Source organism: Porites lutea, chromosome 1 (assembly GCF_958299795.1).
Source record: "Porites lutea chromosome 1, jaPorLute2.1, whole genome shotgun sequence".
Taxonomy (NCBI): domain Eukaryota; kingdom Metazoa; phylum Cnidaria; class Anthozoa; order Scleractinia; family Poritidae; genus Porites; species Porites lutea.
The window spans coordinates 43,288,955-43,314,349 of record NC_133201.1 but is presented as its reverse complement, the minus strand read 5'-3'; the positions used below and the strand labels follow the sequence as shown (position 1 = coordinate 43,314,349).

General features: G+C 40.9%; 2 protein-coding genes across 4 annotated transcripts in view; one reads left to right on the top strand and one right to left on the bottom strand.

Moving 5' to 3' along the window:
- LOC140951797 (androglobin-like) overlaps positions 1 to 19,066 on the top strand; it is a 37,885-nt gene extending 18,819 nt beyond the window's left edge. For all 3 annotated transcript variants that reach the window (XM_073401147.1, XM_073401156.1, XM_073401164.1), the window contains exons 16-34: positions 1,798 to 2,098; positions 3,098 to 3,372; positions 4,045 to 4,197; positions 5,031 to 5,352; positions 5,965 to 6,193; positions 6,878 to 7,031; positions 7,585 to 7,772; positions 8,718 to 8,799; positions 9,760 to 9,877; positions 10,226 to 10,368; positions 10,980 to 11,060; positions 12,364 to 12,475; positions 13,014 to 13,138; positions 13,688 to 13,747; positions 14,988 to 15,083; positions 16,168 to 16,291; positions 16,898 to 17,012; positions 17,437 to 17,623; positions 18,451 to 19,066. In XM_073401147.1, the coding sequence (XP_073257248.1) occupies positions 1,798 to 2,098; positions 3,098 to 3,372; positions 4,045 to 4,197; positions 5,031 to 5,352; positions 5,965 to 6,193; positions 6,878 to 7,031; positions 7,585 to 7,772; positions 8,718 to 8,799; positions 9,760 to 9,877; positions 10,226 to 10,368; positions 10,980 to 11,060; positions 12,364 to 12,475; positions 13,014 to 13,138; positions 13,688 to 13,747; positions 14,988 to 15,083; positions 16,168 to 16,291; positions 16,898 to 17,012; positions 17,437 to 17,623; positions 18,451 to 18,660 (3,075 nt within the window). In that variant the 3' untranslated portion in view covers positions 18,661 to 19,066. The remainder of the gene's footprint in view (positions 1 to 1,797; positions 2,099 to 3,097; positions 3,373 to 4,044; positions 4,198 to 5,030; positions 5,353 to 5,964; positions 6,194 to 6,877; positions 7,032 to 7,584; positions 7,773 to 8,717; positions 8,800 to 9,759; positions 9,878 to 10,225; positions 10,369 to 10,979; positions 11,061 to 12,363; positions 12,476 to 13,013; positions 13,139 to 13,687; positions 13,748 to 14,987; positions 15,084 to 16,167; positions 16,292 to 16,897; positions 17,013 to 17,436; positions 17,624 to 18,450) is intronic.
- Positions 19,067 to 22,038: 2,972 nt separating this feature from the next.
- LOC140938721 (uncharacterized) lies at positions 22,039 to 25,186 on the bottom strand. The gene is made up of 2 exons (XM_073388229.1): positions 24,908 to 25,186; positions 22,039 to 23,193 (listed from the first exon to the last, which is right to left on the bottom strand). The coding sequence occupies exons 1-2, from the start codon at positions 25,083 to 25,085 to the stop codon at positions 22,718 to 22,720; spliced, it is 654 nt and encodes a 217-aa protein (XP_073244330.1). The 5' UTR covers positions 25,086 to 25,186; the 3' UTR covers positions 22,039 to 22,717.
- Positions 25,187 to 25,395: the final 209 nt, after the last annotated feature.

Sequence of the window (25,395 nt, the reverse complement as noted above, 5' to 3'; positions counted from 1 at the left end):
TACAGTATTCTGCATTGTTTGCTTTCAAGGAGTCTCGCGCGGGCTTGATAACATTTCAAACAAACTATTAAAATCTGCAGGCATCCCAGGAATCAGACTTTCATTTGGATACAACCTCTAGAAATAACTTCAGTAAAATTCGCATATCCAGGCCAACGCCCTAAGATTCACTCTCTGTCACACCATTCTCTCCTGGTCCTTGACAAGACAGGTGATGAAAACGATTTTGAAAACTTTTCACTTGAGTTAATCTTCAGATCTCATTCATCATAGAGGTTATTCATGTCTTATTGTACGTCACGTTTTCAACAGCCAGTCCGGTTTACATTTTGCGTTTCCTCTTATCATAAATATTCATTTGTTTTTTTCTTTACCTCTCCTTTTATTTTCCTTTTCTTTTCTCAGATTTTTTTTCTTTCGCTTTTTTTTAACCTAATTATGATTTATTTGATTATCTAATATATTTTAAGATTTACTGTAGCTCTGCCATTGACTTTTTCTTGTATAATTCTGTTCATATTTTGTTGTAATAATTTAACTGAGGGAGCCTATTCCTTATAAGCACGGTGGTTTCCCTTGGGCTTCCTCGTTATAAGCTTTTCAAATATTTGGGGCCTGTTTACATGAAGGTGGGAGACCCCAGGTAGGTGAGGTAACCCGCGGCGAATCACCTCACCTATCATGTAAACGGATCAAATTAAAATGAGAGGTTATATGGACAGGCGGGTTACCCCACCTAAGCGAGTTACCTCACCTACCTGGGGTTCCCCACCTCCATATAAGCAGACCCTTAGATTTTCTTCTATTTGTACATCTTATGGCAAATCAATTAACTTAACTTAACTTTTAATGCAATTTTCAAACGCGATTTATAAGTGATGGTGTACGTGCACCAAAATGATATAATCTTTGATGATTCTTTGCGATTTTAATACCAGTACTTGTGCCGAGTTGCGTCAGGTCTGGAACATGTAAGAAACCCAACGTACTACAGATCACCAATAATCTGATGCTAAGACTCGAAATTGCGCTAGAATCTTCCCTACTGGCTGTACTAATCCTATGGGAAGTAATCGATTATCATATTCTAATGTACTAACCCATAATTAATTGTCAGAGGTGGGTTTTCATTCCAATCACTATTCATCGCGGGCATGGTGGCAATGGTTTCGCGGCGACCGAGAGGAAGATGTCCTCCTCTGTAATGGGCCGTAAGCTTAAAAGATCGGACAGTGAAATGTCTTTATCATCTGTGAGTCTGTTGTTATCAACACCAAAACCATCACGGTTCACCTTTTATATCGATAAACTTGCACGAGTCTACATAAAACTGAACTAGACGCAGCCTTAAACCATTAGGTGTTAAATAAGAAAAACGAGTCAGAACACATTTTGCACGTTACCACATGAAATTTTATGGTTTTAAAATCCACTTTGACGCTATCATCTACCTACATTTAATCTCTAAATCGGAGGCCCTTTATTTTGCTTTTGTCGTGGCAAACGTGTCGTGGGTGTGTCGTAGTTGTAGATGTGGCGTTGGTGTCTTAACACCTCAATGCTAGATCTGTAATCCTCCCCAACACTTGGTCTGCTGTTAAGATATCCATGAGTGCTGAACACAACTGTTTACGTTAACTTGGAGCCACTATAATACCGTTGTATATCGCCTTGGGGTTTTAATCAGAGACGCAATAGTAAGAGGGGGCATAAGATACTCGGAGGCACATTATACAAGGACCGCGCGGGTCATAAGCAAATGGTGCTCTGACAGCTCATCTTATGTTGTTCCATTAGAATGTTGCCATGACCAGTCATGTTGGCAAGAAATCAGGTCTTATACCAGCATCTTCCGTCACAGCAACCACTCCTGCTCCAGGCAAGGCCACAGCCCTCAGCCCCTCTCCATATCACGCGGGTTATGGAGGAACAAGTCAGAATCAAGAAGCCCCTCCTCCATTTCTGTTTGTTGACAGTTTGAAGCCTATCGAGATTGTGGTCAACTTCACCTCTTTCTCCAGATGGCTGGACCCACCACAGCCTATTATTAGAGAGCGAGACAAGGAGAAAGAAAAGGACTCTAGCAGCGTAATAACAGGTGTGAACTGATTTTTATGTCTACCGTGTCCGAGCCAGATCACCACGGTTTAGAGAGTAAAAAAGAGGGGCGATTCATTGAGGAAGTTAAAATTGTTTTCATTATTTAGGAGCAAACGTGGCGATTTTTAAAACCTGGAATAGAGCATCCTTAACCATACCACGAAAGAACGAATCACATGATACAGAGTTTCCCGCCCGAGGGTAATAGTGAACTTACGCAACAGGACGGGAGAGAAAAAAAGACGACGAACCCTGTGTGACAAGCGTGACAATAATTTTGTTTGAAAAAACTTCTCGCTAAACTTCGCCCTCCTTTAAACAGATCCTTTGGTAAAAGAGCAGAAAACATTAATGTAAGTGAAGATCACGACAAAACACACATGTAATAGCCTTGTCAGGTTTGTCACACACAAGCGTTTTGCCGTCCTCTTGTTTCTGCTGTCCTGTTACGTAAACTCACCAATATGGATACCCTCTACATGCCCCTATTTTTTTTGTAAAGTCGTCGAGATAAAGCGTTAACTGCAACGAATGGCCATCTTAGTTTCTATTATACCGAGTAGATCTTGGGAAAAATATTAGCCGTAAACGCTACCCCCACCCCCTCCCCTCGTTACATTTTAACCACGATGGCAACAAATTACAGCAAGCCCGCAATCTTAACGATCTTATGGAAAAACAGGACACTTAAAACAGTCTTCCATTGATGTAAACTTCTCGGATAGTATTGTAGAAGTGACGGTTACTTGATTACTGGCGTACAGTAAGTAAGAAGTGCCTTCTTGTAGAGAAAAGTAAACTAACCTTCGTAAAGTCCGCCATGTTTACAGAGGGTGAAATGATCCGCAAAAATGCAGATTAGTGCGTTCTGCGCATGGCTGAGAAATGCGTCAAGGCTGATCACTGAACTTAGCAAGTGCGGATGGCAAATTCTACATCAGGATTTTTATTGTCTGAAGATTTGAACTGATTTCTTATTGTCTTGTTCCCTGAATAGAACCAAAGGACGCTGTTCAAGTGGAAGAGAAGCCAGTTTCACCCACCCAAGGCCGGCTCGTTGCTGAGCCATACTCTTGGAAAAGCCTGGTGACGGGTCAACCTATCTTGCGTATCTGTACCACAGGCACCCGAGCCTCTGTGCTTGTCTTACCGCCTGGGCGCCATGTGCTTAGGTTCCTTGTACAGGCCCCTCACGGCTATCATGTAGAAATGGCCTCACAGACACCATTTGTGTATGGAGATGAAGACACTGTAATGGCTTGTCTGACCAAGGTATTTTGGCTAATGTACTATTAACAAGGAGGGCCAGATAAACAAACTGCACAAACTGGTGTGATCACTCACTTTTTTCTTCATTTTACAATCGGACTTTTATACGGTTACGTTTTTAAACGGAGTTTTACATGCATTTGTGTTTACCCATAAATTCGTAGACCAAGTTATGGCAAGATTGTTAGTCGCACTAACTTTAAATCTGTGGTCAAAATACTAAATTCTTTTCATCTCTCCGCCCGAACTTTTACATAATCCTCTCTATTTCTTATAATTTTACAAAAAAAAAAAATTTCTTTGAAAACTTTTTCTGCGGCCATCCTTAGCAGTGAAAGGGTTAAACTGATCGAAAGCGAAGGACCTCACCACCTCTTTATCCACTTACCTATGTTTCTAAGATGGCCGTTGCTGCTCTCTGTATTGGCCACCTTCATACCACTTATAATACACTTTCTGTCCCCCAAAACAATTCTCATGCAAAGTTTGAGAGTAAACAGGGTGCATTATGGGCAGCGGTTTTTTGGGATGTCACGCAACGTTTCGTGACATCCCAAAAAACGGCTGCAAGGGAGACTATGGGCAGTGTGAAAGTGGCGTGGAATTATTGAGGGTAATATTGTATTGTACTGGTATTATTGTCTTCACCACTCATTTCCTCTTCTGTATGTATAGGAGAGCTGTCGTTTCTTGGAACATGCCCTGGGTGTCATTCAGTCAATAGGGAGTCTTGTAGCTTCATTTGCTGATCCTCCACCCGACAGGAAGTTTGATCTCGACCTGGGACTGAAGGATCAACCAAAGGACATTCGAGACAAGCATTATAAGGTGATTTCATAGCTCAAATCTGCAGCCGAGTAACGAAGGTTTTGGTCACTCTTAGGTGGCAGTGAATTTTATAGTGATTCTTGTAGTGCGATTCTAATCAGCGATGACTCTTAAAGCTCTTTAATCTAAACTTGACCAAATTCGTTCATCCTTGTTTATATATGCATGGCTACTGTCACCCAATGACCACTGCTTTTTAACAAAGAGATTCCACGTTACCGTGCGTCTGTTCAGTAATAGATCGCAGATGACGTAAAAATGTGGTAAAAACATCAGTGACACATTATATAAAGACTAAAAGATTCCATTTTTCGGTGTTTCTATCCAATCATAGATCAGGAGACTACTTTTTCGCCTTGATTTCTTCTTTAGCCTGCCATGCAACAAAGCAAATAGGAGACGTCTGCACGCAAGCTATTTCCTCTTTTACTTACTGTAAACTACTCTCTGCTTTTTTTCGTTGTCTTTACTCGTCGGAACCGAAATGATCTGGTAAGTATTCCCAAAATTGTGGGCCATGATGGACAGATAGAGAAAAACCTCTCTATGACGTCGGCCGCGTGTCTGAACTCTACTAGGTCATAGGCAACGACCAACAAAAAAGCACCTTGTATTTAATACACCGTGTAATTAAAAAATAGCACTGTACATTGCTTTTACACACGGTTCGCTCAGATAAAGGACGGTGTTTTGAAATCTCTGTACGTAACCTAATCAGTCCATAAACCAAACTGAGGTTTTACATCAAGTGAGGGATCTTATCTCTTCATCTTTCATGCAATGACTCCAATTCTTTCTCCGAGTTTAAAATACACCATTTCCATTTTATGCAGGTTTTTATCAAATGCCTTCTTAAGACAGTCAGATTCCACCTTGCTGACTCTTATGATATGGCAATGCATTTTGCCTGGAAAGCCTTTCAGTTCCAGGCGTCCCTCTGCCTACATCAGCGGGTGGGTCACAGGCCCCTGTCAGCTGCAGAGATCACCCGGATTGGTTCGATGTCTGCTAAGCGACGACTCAAAAGTGCTTCAGCGGTTCCCCCCACATGGGTTGATCGGACGTCGAACAGCGAAGAAGAAAATGCGGCAGCTAGGATCCAGGCCACTTTTAGGGGTTATTTTCTCAGGAAACTGTCACAAGGTTACGTAAAAGGTGGGTCCCTAAACTAATATCCTGTTTGGGATGTAGCGTAGTTTTCGTGTACGTGCGCGATCATCCTCGCAGAGATGTAAGTGTAGGCAGCAGGTACCTTAGCGGAAGTAGATAGGTAAGAGCGAGTATTGGAACCTCCTGAGACGAAAATAAATATTCAGACCTAAGGATTGGGATTTAGCACACAAAACCCTCAGCCAACCGCTCTGGTACGATGTTTGATGTGTGGGAACAACATTGTTTCAGTTCTTTCCCATTGGCGTTCATTCTGTACCGGATAGCATTTCATGTCGGCACGACAAGTTATCCTGTATAGTGTGGAAATAGCCTGAACCTAACTACATGTTAGCTAATAGTAACACTGCTGAACGCATTGTCATGTAAACGCACTGAGAATGCAACTTGTTGAGAAGCTGCCGCATAACTTGGCAGATCGTGCTGAAAACAAAGGACATTGGAAAAGAAATGCTAACATTATACATAGCCAAAACCTGCACTTAAACGAGAATTATGGTATTTTTTGACGTGTCCTATTATAGCACGCATACATGCTGTTAATCCATGTTTGCTGTCTCTGTCATAGTATCCTAATCTTAATTATTATTTTCACAGGAACTGAGGAACATCAAAAGGTTTGGGAGCTTTTGTCCAAAGCCTGGAGCTTGATTGAACCCAACCTGGAGACTTTTGCCATTCAGATCTTTAGACTTATGTTCAAGCGGGATCCTGATCTGTTTCCATTGTTTCCGTTCTACAAAGATGAGTGGAGCAGAGTAGCATACACAGACTACAGTGGTAGCTACCCTGAACAACCACCTAATTCATGGTTTGTGGTCTTCAGGTATGTCAAAACCTTATTTTCATTAACCATCTTAAATCGACGAGTTCCGGTGGGTCGATTTTGTTTTTATTCTTACACACGTAAGAATAACATCATTTTTTTTACCCTTCTCTTTAAAGGAGCTGCGTCATGAAATTATTACAATTCAGACAGTGGAAACTCCCACCAAATTGAGTAAAACGTAAAAATAATCGGTCAAAACGTTGAAAGAAGGTATTAATAACACAGCGAATACAAAAAGAGGCTGAGAAAAGTTCATTTTGTTACTTGTAACGTTCGAAGTAATGCATAGGAGACATATTTCTTTCACAAGAAGCAGTGATTTTGTCTTTCACGAGTATTTCCTTAAGCGCCATAAGGAAGCGTACTTGGCAGTTTTTAGGGAGCTTAAGCAGCAACGACGGCGACGGCTGCGAAAAAGGCACTTAAAAATTGAAGTCGCGCTGCCTCAAACTTTATCGCGCTTATTCCATGTCGTTCAATTCGTCAAATGTTGGCAATATTTTTTGGAGTTGAGTTCTACAAGACTGTATTGTGTAGGGAAAGAAGAAGAAAGTCGTTGCCTTGAGTTCACGTCCTTCACAAAACGTGAAGTTAGGCACTTTTAAGTCGTAGTCGTGCAGTGACGGCAAAAAAGTTTCTTTACTACTCAGTATTTGAATTTGCTGCTTGTTTTAATTGCAGAGAAGTGTTCTTTGTGGACGAACCAGTTTTAACGGTCCCTAAACTCTATGTTTCCTTGCCGACTTGTTTGTTACGAGTGGTGGACAACGACTCAGGGGAAGAGTTAACAAGAGTATTCCAGAAAGTGGCGCCGAACAACTTGAAGAAAAACAAGGTAAGTTTGTATTGTTTGCTTTTTTTTTAAACTACTTGAAACGAAAATAGAAAACATACATAGCGCAAATGTTGCGAATGAAAGATCACAGGAAAACATTAAAAAGGCTCGCTTTGGCTGGCTCCTTTCAAATTGAAGATTTAAAACTATAACCCATTTACCCGCGCTAAAAAAATCGGCACGGCACGCCAAATTTTTGGCACCATGCCTCGTTTACCGGTGCCGAGACTACCTCCGGGAGGTAGTCTCGGCACCCCTAAAATTTTTAGCACTGGTGCCACATTAAATTTGGGACCGATACGTTTACACGTCGAAAATTGGGAGTGCCGTGCCTTAAAATCGTCAGCACGGTGCAAAAAATTTGGTGTGCCGTGCCGATTTTTTTAGCGCGTGTAAATGAGGTTTATGTCGTTACGCCATTATTTCCCTATAGTGAGCCAGTCTTCAGTGAATGTCACATGCTTTTTCCCTCGTCTGCTGAGACGCACGTTTCCCCCTCCTTTACACTGTATAGTACTTTCATTGAATTAAGACCTCTTTTTTTTCTTATCAGCGTGGTTACACTTTCGTTGCTGAAGCCAGAACCCCGAACGCTATTCTCCCTCCCGGGAAATTCAGGCTGCGAGTTATAGGTTCAACGGAACCTTTACCGTACCCCGGACGAGACGGAGTCAACAGTCACTTTGTAAACAAGGAGATTAGAGATTACTACATCCCCAACAAGTACAACATTATTTTCAGGTGAGAATGCAGTGAATATTGACTCAACTTCTTAGATGAATGCTTCTGAAGCTAAAGATAAAGAGTCCTTATTTTACTTCGGTAACACGAAAGTCATCAGACTGACAAACCTGAGGCTAACGATGCCCTCATTTTACCCCCTCCCTCCCCCTCCCTCCCTTCCCCTCCCCCCTCCCTCCCTTCCCCTTCCTCCCTTCTTCTCCATCAGTGCCCAGTCTGACGCCACTGAAAGCCACACGAAAAGGAAAGAAGTCGGTAGAAGGATTTGAGGTCACACCTGGGAATAGAACCCGGGACCTCCCGCACAAAACGCCGCGCACTCACACTAACCAACTACAACAACTTACAGCTTTACAACAACTTTCATTTTATTTCAAAATCCTTGTTACAAAACAAATTAAAACACAACCCGTAAGTAGCAAGGCTATTCGAGGCGGGTTGTGTAAAAAATAAATAAATAAATTATTTGATGAAAATAATTAGGTAGATTCGTAAAATAAAATGTAAAGAAAACAAGTTTTGTACGCCACTTGCACATCTCCCGTAATGCACCTTATTTCCCCCCAAAATTTAGCATTACCTTTGTTTTTCATTTCTCCTGGGTATTACAGCCGTCCCAAGAGAAATTGAAAACAATGCTTATGCAAAATTTTGGGGGGCAAATAAGGTGCATTATGGGAGAAGTGCAAGTAGCGTATAAAAAAGAAGATTAATTAGGTAAGACAATAGAGCACAATTAATTACACGAAAAAAGGTGAAATTAAGTATGCACGCTGTCTTTGTCTTGGTCCTTGCATCTCTCCTGCATGAGAGTCTCATGCAGAGTCTCAACTCATGAGTCTCTCTCATGAAAGTCTCAACTGTGCTAATCCTTCCTCCTCTTTGCCTTTTTGAGTGTATTTGTGTGACCACTCCTTAATATTTTGTTGGTGTTGTATTTTAAAGATACACAGTGAAAGTAACAGAAGATCACATGGTCAGCCTTCAGCTAGGGACTTCTAAACCGGACGTTTACATTAAGTTACAGGTAAGGCACGTGTCAGAGTAACACTGCGGATTACGTTTAGAGTACTAGTAATAACCAAAGGTTAGGGAGTGCGGACGACAACAATCGAAGGTCAAAATTCTTTTGCTCTAGCGCTGTGCTTTGCGTAAGGTTCACTTGACAGGTGGTCAAAACAGGCGCGATTAGAGTACGAGGGATAGAATTGATGAAATTACGTTTTGTGCATTCCGTTCATCTTTAGTGAAACTGCAAACGAATACTGGCTACGTACATGCGACGCATGCGTAATTACAACCTAGAGAATAGGGTTGCGGGCTCCTCTTGTCGCCCGCAATTATTGACACCTTGGCGTAGACTACAAGTAGTCTCTCATTTTCCTCAGCAAAATTTGCGATCATGAGTGAAAATCGCCGCGCGCGAGGTGAGGTGGGACGCTTTTCACCTTCCTTGCGGGTGGCGATTTGCCCGTTCGCTCGCGAATCTCGCTCACTCGCTCGACTCATCCCTGAGGGAAAGGTCGGACTACTCGTAGTCTAACGTAGGGGATATTAACTTGGTGCGGGGGTACGACTGAAAACAGATGAGGAGGACAACTACATGGTCACTGTAAAGTAGAGCTTAGAATAACAGTCGGTTTTTGGGCAATATCCGACTAAAATTTGCTCATTTCCGTCAAAATCCTGCTTGCAGTCGGACATATTAAAGACTTATTTTGAAGCTGGAGATTTGTATAATGCTAAAAGAAATTAAGAGTCAAAATAATGTATACCTAACAACGTGGTTTGTCCGACTAATTTGCTGACTCGGTCGGGCATTTGTCCTTTCAGAAAACAAAAAAGTATTGGCAACCCTGGTGAAACAGTGAGAATGGGATGAACTGAACAACATTTTGTACAATGGAGCAAAGGCATAAGAGATATTTAAACAAACGAAATAGATTCTCTTGCCACAGTAAACCATAGAGATTTGTTATTTTTGTAGATTCTTGATCATGAACAAGAAGTGGTGAGTACCACAGGCAAAGCTCACGCAGTTATTCCTGCTTTCACATTCTACCGCGATCGCACTGGCGACGAAGAAGAAAAACATGGCAAACGAAGTAAGAACAATTCAAAAAGCCTGTCAGTTATCGGTGTATTTATATGTACTTTGGAACACATAAATTTACAGTCCTTTTCTAAAATAAGGTTCAGGGATTGTTACGGTTGGTTAGTGCACAGCCTTCTGTGCGAGAGGTACTGAGTTCGTTTCGTTGGTGTGACCTCAAATCGAAACGGAATAACCATTAAATCAGAATTAGGGTACAATCTTAAAATAGTTTGCAAAAGGAGGCAAGAACATTTTAAAAAAGCCCTGGAGTTATTTTCTTTTACTCTCGTGTCACTTTCCGCCTGAATCGTGGCTGCGAAGACATGATCATTGATTGGTACATTATTGTCATTACCAGGTTCTCGCCCTCCAACTTCGTCCCATCCTCGCTCGGCCAAGAGACCCACCTCAGGTAGCCGCAAAGCCGTAGCGTCTCCTGTACAGGGCAAAGGAGGAAAGAAGAGCGGCAAGGAGTCCAGTACCTCCCGGCCAGGATCATCGGTGAGTGATCTGGTGCTCTTTTTGCTGTTTACTGTTGTTGGCGGTGTTATTAGTTTGGATAAGATGAGTATTCGTTAGGACTTTCCATCCGTTTCGAAAACTCTGAGCTTTTTGTTATTTGTTCCTTTCTCAGTCACGAAACATTTTGGCGATTTATTCAAAATGCATTTGCCACCCTGTATTCCAAAGCACTGTTTATCTCTTTGTCTCCAATGGAACCAAGTTTAAAATTCAAGATAACTCAAAAGTTAGAGTCATCCTACGCAACAGCATCGTGACAGAAAAAGAGGTCTACTCCATAGCTTTTATTTGAATGACAACATTGTAGTTTTCATCCACGGAATCGCTGGTGCAACGCAAAGACATAATGTTCCACACCAGACCACTGGTTAATACTTCACACCTTAGCGTTTGTACCAAGACTGAATAGTTGGAACTCTATTGCACCTGTAGGACTGAAAGTTCGTTGTTTCCGTGTGACTTAAATTGGAACAAAATGAGAACTTTGAAGTGAGGCTTTCAAAGATTCTTTCAATTATGTCAAGACTTGCCCTTACTTTTTGAAGCGTTCATGGAAATAGCTAATATGGTCGCACACTCCTCTTTCGCAGAAAGGTTCTCGTCCTCTGCTGCACGATGACTCACTGGATAAAGAAGACGAGGAACCCGAAGACACGGAGCCAGAAGTCAAGGTTAGTGTTATGTGTAACCTGAGGACTGAGGTAGGGGAACAATATCCCAACTAATATGCGGGTCGAGCCGTGTTCAAAGTAGGTAGGCTTGACTCCTGACTAATCTTGCATTTATGTTTCTCGTACTTTGAACAACTCAACATCTTGGTGACTAAAACAGTATGGCTTCTCTACAGAAACCTTAACGTGTTCTAACACTTGCATGCAGAGCTCAAAACGGCAACAAAAACTACTGTGGAGCCAACTTAAAACCAGTTTGGAAGATTTCTTGTACAACTTCAAGGCTATTACAGTCTTAACTGACCAGCCACATTGCAATAAGCTGCAGTGTATCCCATAAGATATGAACTATTTAGTAAAATCCAACTAGTGGTCTCAGTATTATTAATGCTGCGTTATGATTGGTTGAGCTACTACTAGGCTATGTGTTACAGCCCACTACTAGCGAAAAGCGCGGGCTTTTTGGCGGCAAAAAAGGAGTTAAGTCTAGCTTTAACTAGCTAAAGTTGTTTTGTCTCGATAATTTTGACCAACGAGGTGGATTTTGCTAAAACAATTATCATGGCCTCAATTATCATGGCCTCTGAGTCAACAGCCCATTCGGCGTTCGGCCTCATGGGCTATTAGTGAACTTACGCAACAGGACGGGAGAGGGAAGAAGACGGCAAACCTTGTGTGACAAGCGTGACAATAATTTTGTTTGAAACAACTTTTCGCCAAAATTCACTTTCCTTTAAACAGATCTTTTTGTAAAAGACCAGAAAACATTGATGTTAAGTGAAGATCACGACAAAACACGTAAGAAATAGCCTTGTCACGTTTGTCACACACGAGCGTTCTGCCGTCCTCTTCTTCCTGCCGTCCTGTTGCGTAAACTCACTATTGACTCAGAGCCCATTCGGGCTCGAGGAATAATTGTTAATTAGAACGTGTTATACGGCTGAATGTATTTAGCGCGAAAGTGCTAATTGGGGACACTATTTTTATGTCGCCTACTGAAAACAGGACCGCAATTTTACGTCGTCATCCGAACCACACGAATGTCTGGCCGTGTGCAGGGCATTAAGGCAATACCTTCATTTCTCAGTTATTTTAAGACACTGAGTGTTGGTCCGGCCCCGGGAATCGAACCCACGACCTCCCGCTCTGCAGTCAATGATTGTACTGACTGAGCTAATCCCACTGTCGTTAGCTTACCTTCGAAGGACTGTTAGTTGTCTGTGCCCCCCCCGCCCTTGTCGTGGAAGCACATAGCGTGAGAGCTACATGGGAAGTAACTGCTGTTTGTATCACTTATTTGTAGATTCACAAGTACATAATTCAGGCGCAGGTCCTGCGAGACAGTTGGCCATTGTCAAGAAGCTCCTGGGATTTTGTAGCCATGCTCAAGAATCTTGATCGACTTGACGTGGAGGGTAGGTCCTCGACTTTGATGTTATCATTTTGTGTCATCATGGCAAATGTGATGAAAGTTATGGCAATTAGCTTGAATTGAGAAAAGTCCGTCCCCCTGAGAATTCCTATTCACGAATTGGACTAATGAAGGCCCCCTCCTCCCCCCCCTCCCACTTTTAAAATAAATTTCGTCTACTCCTCCTTTTTCCTCCATATGGTGAATGATGTCACATCTTCCTTGTACAGATCGGTAGAATGCTTACTGTTTGTCATTGCATCGTGGTGGCTATTATTACATTTTTAGTGCAAATATCCGGACTCTTCGACAACCGTATTAGGCTTGTTTCTTTACCTGTTGAACGAACAATCTTTTGAAAGTTTTAGCTTTCCTTACGTTTTCAAGTCGTAAACTGATGAACCGTTTTAAATGTTATAGTGCAGCTAGCTTACAGCTTTTGTAACACTTTTAACAAATTCTTAACACTTCACTTTTTACAAAGTAAGTCCTCTGAGTGAGGTTTGAGAGGAACTTTCTCAACGTTTGTATCTGCCGTTTAGTTCCCGCGGAGAATGCACCTCGTGGAGACAAGCTGTCAGCTTCTGTGTCTAAAGGCAAGAAAAACAAAGAAGGCAAAGAGAGCAGATCAAGCAAAGGACAGGCGGGTTCAAGACCTTCGTCACAGGTAACTTGCTGTTAGTAGGAAATAGCCTCATTGTACTGCAGGCGTTTTTAGGGGGTGGGAGAGCACTCTAATTCGCTCGGGTTATGTGTTGCTCGAGTCAAAGATGGGAGGGAACGAGGGGAGGGGTGGTAGACAGATGAGAAAGTATTTTTTCCCTCTTCCTCTCCCTTCCCCCCACTGTGTTCTTTTATTCCTTTGTCGCAGTTTTAAACTCGCCCTAATCCTCCTCTGCTTTCAAAATCAAAGATAGTGACTACACACAAGAAAAAACTGAGCGCTGTTTCAGCAGGCTAAATCGAGTACTATTCAAGGCCTTTTCCTTATTGGAGAGCGAAAGAGAGAACATAGAAAGATAGCAGAGAGATTTGGTGTGTATTTGGCATTCTAGGGCAAACGACGAACATTTTCAATACTGAGATAAACACCTTCATGGTAACTTAACTACAGTTTTTGAATTGTATGAATTTTCTTTAGCTGAGGTTTTGGCGACACCTAAGTTTTAATTATTTACTTCACTTTCACATCGTTTTTTCTTCATACTGCCTTCAGCAACAGTTCGACTCAAGCAAACCTAACTGGACTCTGAGGATTGTTTCTGACGCGAACGGGGTAAGATTTGCCTGTTTTTTATTGCAGTTACATCCTGACTGCTCCGGGGTACTCAAAATGAACTGTACTTTTAAAAGTGTCTTACACGTAGTGTACCTAATATTAAAAATCGAAAACTTAAGAAAATTCAAGGAGAAAGGCAGACACAAAAGAAAACTAGGCAAACAAAGTCACAGATTGTTTTACACTGACGTGAAAGAAACGTAGGGTGATTAGTAAATAGTTTCAGTGCATCTTTACAGTACTTTCTTACAAAACCAGAGGGACATTTTTCTGTTGTCGTAGTTGAAATACATCAAGGTTTTCCAGTTTCCGTGACAGTGCTCCTTAAATGGAGTTGGTGTACAGTCATTCTCAAAATTTACCAACTTTTATTATATAGACACGAGTGTTTTACTGAAAAATATACCACTCGTAAATTCATAAAAACTACATCCGGGACCCGAGTGGTTTATTTTCCATAATCTGACACGTGAGTTTATCGATGACGGAATTTTGGTAATTTCCTTCTATTATTTTATCGATGTCATTTTGTCTATATAATAAAAAGAACATTACACGGCGGCTTGAAGATATGAATTTTATTTTCTCGTGGCAAAAAAAATATTTTACTCTCTCGCTGCGCTCGTTCGCGAAATATTGTTTTGCCACTCGAAAATAAAATTCATATTTTCGCGCCACCGTTTAATATCCTCTATATAATCGCTCAGCTTAATCTTCAACTCATTTTTCGATCTCCAGTTTTTTTTTGCGATCGCAAACGAATAGCGCAACGGGTTATTCGATGCGAACATGAGTAATTATTTTCCGGTGTCACGCTGAGACACTAGAGAACTTAAGATTCGAGGACGACATTTAATTTTAAGTTTTTTCGCTTATACTCTAAATATAAACACCCCGGAAAGTTTTATTGTACTCGTTTTTTCACCACAAAAGTTAACACGTATATTTCCGTTGAAGGAGGTTAACCCTTCTCCCGATCGCTAAATCGTAAAATTTCTAACATTTGATAACTTGTCTTTCTCGCTAAAACTCGTAGTAGACTGACGGCGGCTACCACATTTTCCCGCCAAAATGACGTTGGTTCGTGCCCACGCTTCTTAGTATTGGGAAAATCTCGTTCTTGTATTCCGTCGTCGTCGTCTTAGAAGCTAAAGCCCCTCCTCCCGACCCAGTTATAGAAGAGCTAGTTTGTCTTTTCTTGGAATTACATTCATTGGTTACCTATTTTGTTTCGTAGGACGAAATCGAGGTCAAGAAGGACACGGAAAGACAGGACGAAATAAAGGCTATGAAGCAGGCATGGGAAGCCGCTGAACCAGGACGAGCTGCAAAGGTAGAAGAAGGGTAACGTAACCCTTGTTAGGAGATATTCGTGAGAATACAAACACAATGTCGGTGAAAGAAAGTAATGCCATTTAAAAGTGTCTTGGATACTTTGGAACACATGTCTCTGCACTGAGTCCTTTGCCAAAGTATTAGCGCAGTTGGTTAGTGCGCGGCCCTCTATGCGAGAGGTCCCAAGTTCGTTTCCCTGGTGACCTCAAATCGAAACGAAATAAATGTTTTGAGAATTTCTCAAAATAGAAAATGAACAGTCAAAAATAGCTCAAAACAATTCGTATGGATGAAAAATTGCTTGAAACTACTAATTTAGTTGTCGGAATAATGAACAGTAAACGACAAGTGAAGGGGAAACTTGGTCACGTGGTACATATTCGCGTTTGCCGTTAGACGTAAGCGTGATGCTTGACCTCTATTAAGTAGTTTGCACGAACGAAAATTCAGCTGCTTACTGGCTGACTGGCGTTTTCTTTGGCGTTGGTGTCACAAACATTACAGGGAACTGCGGAAGGGGTGTCCCAATAGAGAGCTTTCGCAAAGGCGACAACGAGGACAAGATTTTCCCAATACTAAGTAGTGCGCGCGCGTGAACCAGCGTCATTTTGGCGGGAAAACGCGATAGCCGTCGTCATTCTACTAGGAGTTTTAGTGAGATTGTCGTAGTGGCGGAAACAAGTTATCAAATGTCAGAAGTTTTATCATTTTGCGATCGGGATTTTGCTGGGTTGCGAAGAAAAAGGTGGATCACAGCTTGAAAGACTTCTCCTCGAAAATGGCCATGGAGATTATTTGCCACTCCAATAAAACTTTTAGTTTTAGCATTTTCTTGTTTTGCTTGTTTGTTTTCTTGTGTGGGGACTTTATTTATTTTCAGCTTCTTCAGGCGGGGGATGCTTAATAACTTTATAAGGGGGCTCCTCGTAGAAAAGTTAGATTAAATGATGGAGGCATTATCTACATCTAAGATGCCATTATTTTTCAATACTGACAATTTGAAAAGCGTTAAATTTAAAACAACACCTTAAAGTAAGTAAACTTACCACGGAGAATAAGTGAATTTATCCTTTTTTCCCAAGGCCCAGCAAAGCCGTCAAAAGTTTCTAAACGAACACATGGTGAAGGTTGAAAAAGATGCGATTGAAGAAGAAAACGGCGACGAAGATCAACACGAAGAGAAAGAGGCACCTTCCAGCGAAATATGTAAGAAACTTACATATTTATGTGCGAGTCTTGCTGATGCGTGTACGCTAGTTTTAGCAGGATACAAGAATCCACCTTATTCAACTAACTAATCACATGCTTCCCACTGTGCTACTGTAGTACAAATTTTTACGCACCCCACTTCCGTTTACGCTTAAAAAAAACTCTTTAACATTTACCTTGTTAGGGCTACCTCCGTTGGGTCACCAAATCGTCACAGAACTGTCATTCAGTTACCATAACTTTCTGACGCCACCATTTCCCCATACTGATGACGAGTCACTGTCCAGATCTTGATAGTGCTTCTGATTGGTCGTGCCAAAAGGGAAATTTGCTTCAGCCAATCAGTAGCACCACTCAGATCTGGGTAGTGACGCGTCATCAGTATGGTATTTCTGCGCTCGTTTCTCAGACGTCATTTCGCGTGGAAACCAGTGGTGGCGTCGCAAAATGTCGGCTGTTTTCTCAGGTTACCATAAACTGGCAGAAAAAACAAGTGTTCTTGGAGACCGTATAAATAACCTGAAACCTGCTTAAGTCAAAATTTGAATTAGAAGTCCGTTACTCACCTTATATTACATATTATTTGTTGTTGTTACTTTACAGTGACAGTAACGTCACCAGTACAATCAGAGGCAGACCAGGGCGAATTGACACTAGTGCCACCTCCTAAGGAACCGGATCAGATACTACAGCCTCTTTCCCCGCCCAAGACCATCAGGTTAGATAGACTATCACTACAAATACCCAACACCTCCCTGGTCTGAAACATTTGCCCAAAAAGCAAAATTGAATTGAATGTACTGCTGTAGAGGTTTTACATGACTGGTCACGCCATAGGATTTCATCTGCAGACTTAAAAGTTAGAACTACAAACTAAATAAATGCATTTAGTAACATTTTAATGTACTGTTGAAGTTTTTTCATTTGAATTGTAACACCGTAGGATTTCATCCACAGATTTCATTCCAATGATTGCCAATAAATTTTTTTGGATTAGTTGTACAGTTCATGCAAACTGAGAACATTATGGTGCATAAAGACAAATTCTCTTGGTTATTTATAAGAATGCGGGATGTCTTATATAGGAGAAAGTAGTCTGCTAAGCATTGTGCATGATCTCATCCTGTTTGCCTTGCTTTTAGGTCGCGAGGTGGTGTCCCTGTGCTGCTAGACGAGGAAGAAAAGGAGAGACGCCTTCAGGAACGTGCTGCCTCGGCGCGTGCGTTTAAAGCCATGCGAGAAGAGATGGTGGAAAAAAAGAGAGAGCAGGACAGACTGGACAGGAATGCAGCCAAGGAGAGGCAGTTACAAGAAGCTGAAGAACTGCAGGTACAGCACCCCCAAACATGGCCCGGAGCTCTCCTTGTTTTGTCTTTCGTTACCAAGTTAGAAAATAAGTAACTTAGACGAAACGTGATTCAGACCCGTCAAAATAAAGGACTCGATATTCTCTTGGAGTATCTAACTTGTAAATTACGCAGCTGCATTACATGTATCTCTTTTTCGTGCGTTATAAATTCGCTGCTTTAGATTATAACATAACAAACATAAAGCGCATTAACTAATTGCCCGTGGGTGAATGGTGACGAAAGCTAGCGCGCGCTCAAAGCCGTATCGCGCTATTTTTTACGCGATTATATTTTTTTACGTCATGGTTTGCAAAGATGTTTCTCTTATTACTGAAAGAAAGTTTTAAAAGACCGTTAACGATAACGTAGAATTCTGTATATAAAGTGGGTAACGACTTTTAGTAAAATCCAACTAGTGGTCTATTATCGATGCTGCGTTCTGATTGGTTGAGCTACTACTAGGCTATATGCGATAGCCTACTAGTAGCGAAAAGCGCCGGCTTTTTGGTGGCAAAAAAGGATTAAAGTCTTAGACTAGCTTTATCTAGTTAAAGTTGTTTTGTCTCGATATTTTTTGACCAACTAGTTGGATTTTTCTAAAACAATTATTCCTCTCGCCCTCATGGCCTCTGAGTCAATAGCCCATTCGGCCTTCGGCCTCATGGGCTATTGACTCAGAGCCCATTCGGGCTCGAGGAATAATTGTTAAATATATCTTTCCACGCGCGAGAAGGGCAAAGAAAACGTAGAGAGTCATCAAAATAAGAATGGAAAACTGAAATTTCCTTTTCTTTTTCCCTCTGCTAGGCCGCTTTAGACAAAGCACGGAGTGAAGTGAACCAGAGACGAGAAGCATACAGACAGAAATTCCTGGAAGCTGAAAAGCTGAAAGAAGAAGCACAAGCGGCAGAGGCAGCTAAGGAAAGAGAAAGATCACCATCACCGAGCAAAAGCCGAAAGAGTGCTTCTACAGCCAAGGGAGGACGAAAGACACCTTCCAAGGGAAAGAAAAAGTGATTTACTTCCCCGCACAGCCTACAAATTTATTCCTTTTTCAAAGTCAAATGTTTATTTCGTAAAACATTCAGCAGCAAAAAGCGCAATTTAGCGCTTCTGCTCAAAGGCTTTCACGTAAAAATTTTCAGTTGCCACAGACAATCTTTGAGCTCAAACATTGACTTAAAGGGCAAAAATATCCGTGTACTTATAGATCAGACCTACACTGGAAATTATGCCAACCACTTGGCTTAATTAACTGTGTATTTTTTACCCTCTCCGTGCCTGATAATCTGAAAATTTTCTTTGTGCCGCAATTGTTATTTTTATACAGAATTGATATCTAAGTTATTTGTACAGACATCACAAAATATATCATTGTAAATAGTCCTTTAGCTCTTGTCAAATTAAACACGTTTTATTCAAAGGGATTTCCTACATGCAGACTAGAGCCGGTTTATAAACCTTACGCTTTTGATACAGCTTCTATTACCACACACCGTACTCTTTCAAAGTGGAGACTATCAGTTCGTACTCCTCGTTGATTGTAGCAGAATCTCGTTGCATTTTTTTCCCACGGCCTGAGTTTGTTCTTAGAGCAACGATACGTTTCCAGCGGCTCCCTGGTAAGGGCTTTTCCTCTTCATGCCAGGCATGTTTGGATTCAGTGTCGTTTATTTGAATTTCGGGCACGTTCGTCTTTTCATGACTTCCCGTTGTTGACTTCTCATTATCAGGTGCAATCTTGGCTTCAGTAGACTCAAATAACTCCAAGCTGTGACCACTTACTGGGACGAAGGTCTTTAAATCTTTTGGAGAAGAATTCCGTTTCTGCCTTCCATTGTCTTTTTCATTTTCTAGTCCATCAACCGGTAGTGCTTCCGAAGGACCGCTAGCCATTTCTCCTTTCGATGAAATCTCTTCACAGTTGAGGTTTTCTTTTTCTGAGACTTTCTGTGAAGATTTTGACGAGATAAGACCCCTATCACTGCTGTCCTTGTCAATTATTTTTCCGTCCTTGTCGCTGTCAAAATTTTCCAGCTTTTTGAGACACTCGTTCCAGCATATTTTTCCTTCTGCTCTTGGAAATGTTTCCACCTCTTCGCCGTAACGAGACACCATCATTTGTGACGAACTCTGAGTCTGAGCCAGTGCTTTTAATCCTGTATCTTCGACGTCTCTTGAGATGGAATGTTTCGTATTCAGCGAAGACTCCGAAGTATCTGTATGTAGTGAACGTTCAGTATCCTTGTTACGAGCCATTGTAGAACTCAGACGCTTTTCTTCATCTCTCTGAGCAGTGTCTTCGGTGGCGTCTTTTTCATTTGCCGTATTTTCAGCTATCGAGACAACGTTACATATTCCACAAAGAAAGAACCTCGGGCGTTTCTTTCTCGACTGAAATCCTTTCTCATTGGCCATTTTAAATATAATTTTCTATGATGATAATAACTCAGAAGAAGTAACTTTGCGCAAGATGTCGTGAATTATTTAGCTTTCCAGTAGAACAAAATTAACTTCAGTCTTCTTGACTGACTCTTGATCTCAATGCCAAGAAAAACAGGAAAAGGAAGACCTTCTTTTAGCTAGACAATTACGGTAATTAAAAAAAGAGAATGCCCCTGAAACCGGAAAGCAATAATCTCCTAGAAATTTTATTTGTGTATTACCATAGAACAATTTAATTAAAATTTATCGTTGCAGATGTCAGTTCAAAAGGGAGTGATTAAATTACTGATGAAAAAACAAAAATAGAGGTGATAGGAATGTTTGTCTAAAATGTCGAAAAGTCGGATGGAGTCAAACCTTTCGTGTAATTTAAAATTATTATTGGTACCCTCACAGTTTATACGTCGTTTGATGTTGATACTATCGTACTTGTACGTGTCTACTACATACACTTTATCTCCTTTTTTTTAGCTTCCGATAAGCTCGGTCTTGTCCTCTTCAAATAAACTGTGATCTGAGCAAGTTATATTTTTCCTTAAAAATAGTATGCCTGTCAGTAGGGGAGCCGCTATCCATGAAACGTTCTTTTTTTTTCGGAAAAAAAAAACTTCTCCGAACCAACTCGTCGTCTATTTTCGACCCCTGTAGCCTTACAGCTCTTCAGAACCTCTAATTTCTACTGGACCCCAATATGTTGTAGCTCTTACGTTTTCGGGTTAGGTTCCATTGTTAAATATTTTTGTTCATTGTTTTCCCAGCCAATCCCGTGAGGTCTTCCCAGAGTTGTAATATTTAACCTTTTTTCAACCCAAATAAATATCACCCGAATATTTTATCTTTTTTCGACCCAATAAATATCTACCTAAAATTTTAGATCATTTGATGGCACGACTGTTGGAAACAAAGAGTTCAGTTGCCGGATCTAAGAAAACGATGTTGATAAATAGAAGAATGAACAAACGAAAACAGATGAAGCCAAAACAAATTTGAGTTTACTCGTTATTTCAGGGGCCGTAACAAGTACACACAATTTGAATATGAAACACATCTGCAGACTTGTCATGTAGCAGCCGCTAAGAAGAGAAGTCACCAATGTTGCCAAACCGTGACCCCAAACAATACTGAAACAATTGAAAGAATGACGTGTCATTGTTTTCTGCGACCAATCAGGAGAGACCTTACGAGCAGCTTCTACACAACTGAGAAAAAAAATATGATGATTCATACCTTACGAGCGATGACACTCCCCCAACCAACCTAAACTAGAATTTTTACTAAGATTCCAAATTCAGTTTCAAATAGTAGATAAAACCTTCTCAAACTCATTAATAATTCATTAAGAAAATACAAAGGAAATTAATGTTTAATGAGTGTTTGGAAATCGGATGAAACACTGCTTAGTATTTGCATCCTTAATTTCTCCTTCAAAAATGATTTTGTTTGAGAAGAAATATCAAACATTCGACACAGTGTTTCATCACCAGATGAAACACCTCGAAGTTCGTCAAAAATACTCCGCTGCGCGTCGTATTTTCAACTCTCTTCTCGGTGTTTCATCTGGTGATGAAACACTGCATCTCATGTTTGATATATTACTTAAAATGTAAACGCACTACCGAAGAGGTTTTATGTGTATGGTCAAACCATACGATTTCATCCACAGACCTCGAAGAACCCCATACTAAGTAAATAGCAGCATGTGAAAGTACTGCTGAAGAGGTTTCATTTGAATGGTAACACCATAGGATTTCATTCACAGACGCAAAAGTTAGACCTACCAACTAAATAAATAGCACCATGTGAAAAATAAAATCACATAATGCTAAACGGCTTAGGTAACGAGAACGGAGAAAAAAAATCAATAGGTCTAATTAGCAAAAAGGAAAAAAAAATAGAGCTGACAACACTATGCATGACCCACTTAATTTATTACATATACAGATACAGTCTTAACACTGCCTAAACACTGAATCCATTATTTAACTAAAAGTAATAAACAGAATTGTGCACTCTAAGGAAGAAAGCCTTCAGCAAAAATGTTTCAGCCAGTCAGAGAATCAAAATGCTCGGAGTTCTTAAACTGACAGTATCTACTTTCTGCCGATATGGTGGCGACACTACATATATAGTAAACATTTGAAAGGGAAGAAGCTTGTATTTTTTGTTTATTTCTGTTTTTTTTTTGTTATACTACAACATTACTGTAAACTGACATTTCTACAAATTTAAAGTTATGTATTTAAATCTGAGTGGTCATGGAAACTCTGATCTGCGAGCAGTCATATGTTTGTCTCCGTAACAATAAGAACCTGGAACTTTAGTATCTTCATTTGATAAGTAGACAAGGCAGCCAGTTAGTCACTGCAGGGGTCTCCCAGGTTTTCAGTTGAGACCGTTATTCAAATTTGCTTCCTGTCATTACTTTCATGAAAATGATATTAGCAATGATGATGATGATGATGATGATAATGATGATGACGATGATGATGATGATGATGATAATGATGATGATATGTAAAATATTACTTTAATCCAAATTGAACGTTACTGAAAGGGGCCTAAACGGACGATGCTAAAATGTCTCAACTAATTTTGACTGCAGCTACTAAAGTTTAAGAATCGCGACCTACTAAATGAACCATCCCTTGACAGCGAAGCAAACTTTCCCTTCGACTTCTACCTTGCCAACATTCTGGTAGTCCTTCCCTAGCCAGATTCGAAGCTCTTGTCCGGAAGTGACGTAGTAAGGATATGACAAATCTCCAAGGACCAGTTCCAGCGCGTCAGGATCCCCATCCGTTATGTCGTACCACAGAGATTCTTTTTTCGAATCTTTCATAAAAAGGTCTATTGGAAAAAGGATTCCATTGTGTTTGCCGGCTGTAACGACAATATTGAAGGGGGTTCTGCCTAGTTTGGGATGGCTTCGAGAACAGCCCCATTTCCTGTCATGTTGAGGGGCATTTGGGTCGCATGACACGTGACCAGTCACGTGAATCAGCTTGAGTGAGGTAAGAAAGCCTTCCAAAGGTATCACAACTGAAGCAAACTTGCTATCACGCGCTCCAAAGCAAACGACCTCTTGAGTCAAGTTGAGCCATCTATCTACAGAGATGGAAAGGAATTTATCTTTCTTTACAAAGAATTGAATTAAACCTAAAAATATGCTGGCGTTATTGTGTTCTTTGAGTAAGCCTAAAATAATTGCTATCTTTATCTATGCGTAATTAGCCGACCGCTCTGATAGGTATTCCATTGTTTCTTAAGAAAGGTATATAGGGACCTAAGTTCTCTAATACCGCCAATGGTGTTCAGGACCCGTTCATGTTTTCGCCTGAAAAGGCAGTTGTAACCGCTCCCAACTCGAGCTCTTTTGAAGCCATACATTGCAAATATTGACTCGTGAAATGCAAACAATAAATACCCAGTCAATACCAGATCCACCTAAATCACTTATGAACCCCATGCAATACAACAGGTTTAGTAATCTCCGTTTATACTGGGCTGAAGCATAAGGAGGGGGGCCGCTTCCACACTAACATGTTTTCGTTTGAAATCGCATATATTTTATGCGTTTAGGCTTTCCGTCCACACTAATACGCGGAGTGTTTTCGTCAAAAAGGCATCGATCTGAAAACGCTCTTGAAAGTGGATCAAAACACAAACGCATACATATCGTATTAGTGCGGACGGTCAAAAATGGTCGAAAACGCATCACTACAAAAACATCGCAAGCGCATGTGTTTGTAGCATGTGCTTACCTAGAGTTCAACTTACGTCGCAACGTGCAATTCTTTCGTTTTCAAACGTTTTTGTTTTGGAAAGTCGAAAACGCATCAAAACAGTAGTGTGGACGCGAACCGATCGAAGGGTTTTCGATCGGCAACAAAAGCCAGCGCTTTTTGCAAATCATGATAGAAGATACTAGAATAATGTTCTCAGGCGGCGGGCCCATAAGACGGCAAACGGTTGGTGGTATGCTTTTTGATAAGGTAAAAGCGGGGAAATAAAAAAATCTTAAAACATATACACCTGTTTTAAAGTCTATTTAAAAGGGTATGCTCATATGGCTGTGATAGCAAAGACCAGCACTACAACTACTACATATATCGTGATTAAAGATCACATAGCTTACGAGCAAGCTCTCCATATTATGACTCGCGTCTTCTTTCGCGTGCGGTTCTCGCGTGACTTCTCGCAAGTCGCTACTCCCTCAAATGGAGAGTTCGCTTACGGGCGAAAGGTTACAGCGTTGAAGTTTAAAGTAAAACTGGTGAAGGAAAGGAATAACAAAGGTACAGTGCCAAGTGTTAGCATTACACGCAGAGGTGTCTGTACCGAGTCTGTAATATACAGGAAGCGATTGGATGAAGTTTAGAATCTCTGAGACTCAGTCGCAAAGACCGCTATTGATGACGATAAAATGGACAATCCCATTGCTATTCTGATCAAAATGGACAACGTCATTCACTCGATGAAGGCAAAGAAATCTACCAAAAACTGTGGTGCACATTCAGAGTTTTTGTTTTGCTTATTAAAGCTGTTGCCTGTTTCATAATATTTTCTCGTTTCGTTCGTCAATGTCGTGCTTGTTCGGGCTCGCTAGAAGCATTACCTCACACTTGATATGCGAGGATTTCGCGTTGAAAAACCGACGATTTGATGGAAAAACGCGTGACGAAAACGATGTCCACAGGTACCCATAGAGAGGCTTAACATCTCTGGGACCGAAGGAACTACTGTCCTAGGAAGAGAGGTGTCCGTATCACAGAAGTGTCCGAAAAGAAAAGTTTGACACATAGTTAGTTACTGATCCTACCTTCGCAGAGCTTCTTGGACTCTCTTAAAAATACATTTCGTTGCTCAGCCATGACTTTGCTAAAACCTTCCATAAATTTTGGCTTTAGCAAAGGGCATGTGTCATCAGGGCTAGCTTTGCTGCAAGGAAACGCAACGCAAAGAACCACAAAGAAAATGGTCAACAACCGTATGTTCATGTTGCCAGAAATCAATACTAAAAATTCTACTCGAGAACTCAGCTTTTACGAAGTCGACGTCGTACCTCCGACAAGTGGAATGCTATAAATTCAGTCTTGAGGACTTAAGTTTTTTAATCTAAAAAAACAGTCCATGAACCAAACCACTCAAGGTCATTAATCTGACAGACAGTTTATAAGTCGGGGGGTCCGATTTAATTTCTGAGCTAAACTCGGAACCGTATAATTATAGTCTCCAAACAAAAAAAAGACGAAGAAGATAGGATAATCACTGCTGAAGCGTTTACTGATGGGACAACATAAACATTTT

Coding starts and splice junctions, on each gene's coding strand:
- LOC140938721 (XM_073388229.1), bottom strand. CDS start 25,085: ATGAACATACGGTTGTTGACCATTTTCTTTGTGGTTCTTTGCGTTGCG. Junction 23,194..24,907: donor GTCCAAGAAGCTCTGCGAAG/GTAGGATCAGTA, acceptor CCATCTCTGTAG/ATAGATGGCTCAACTTGACT.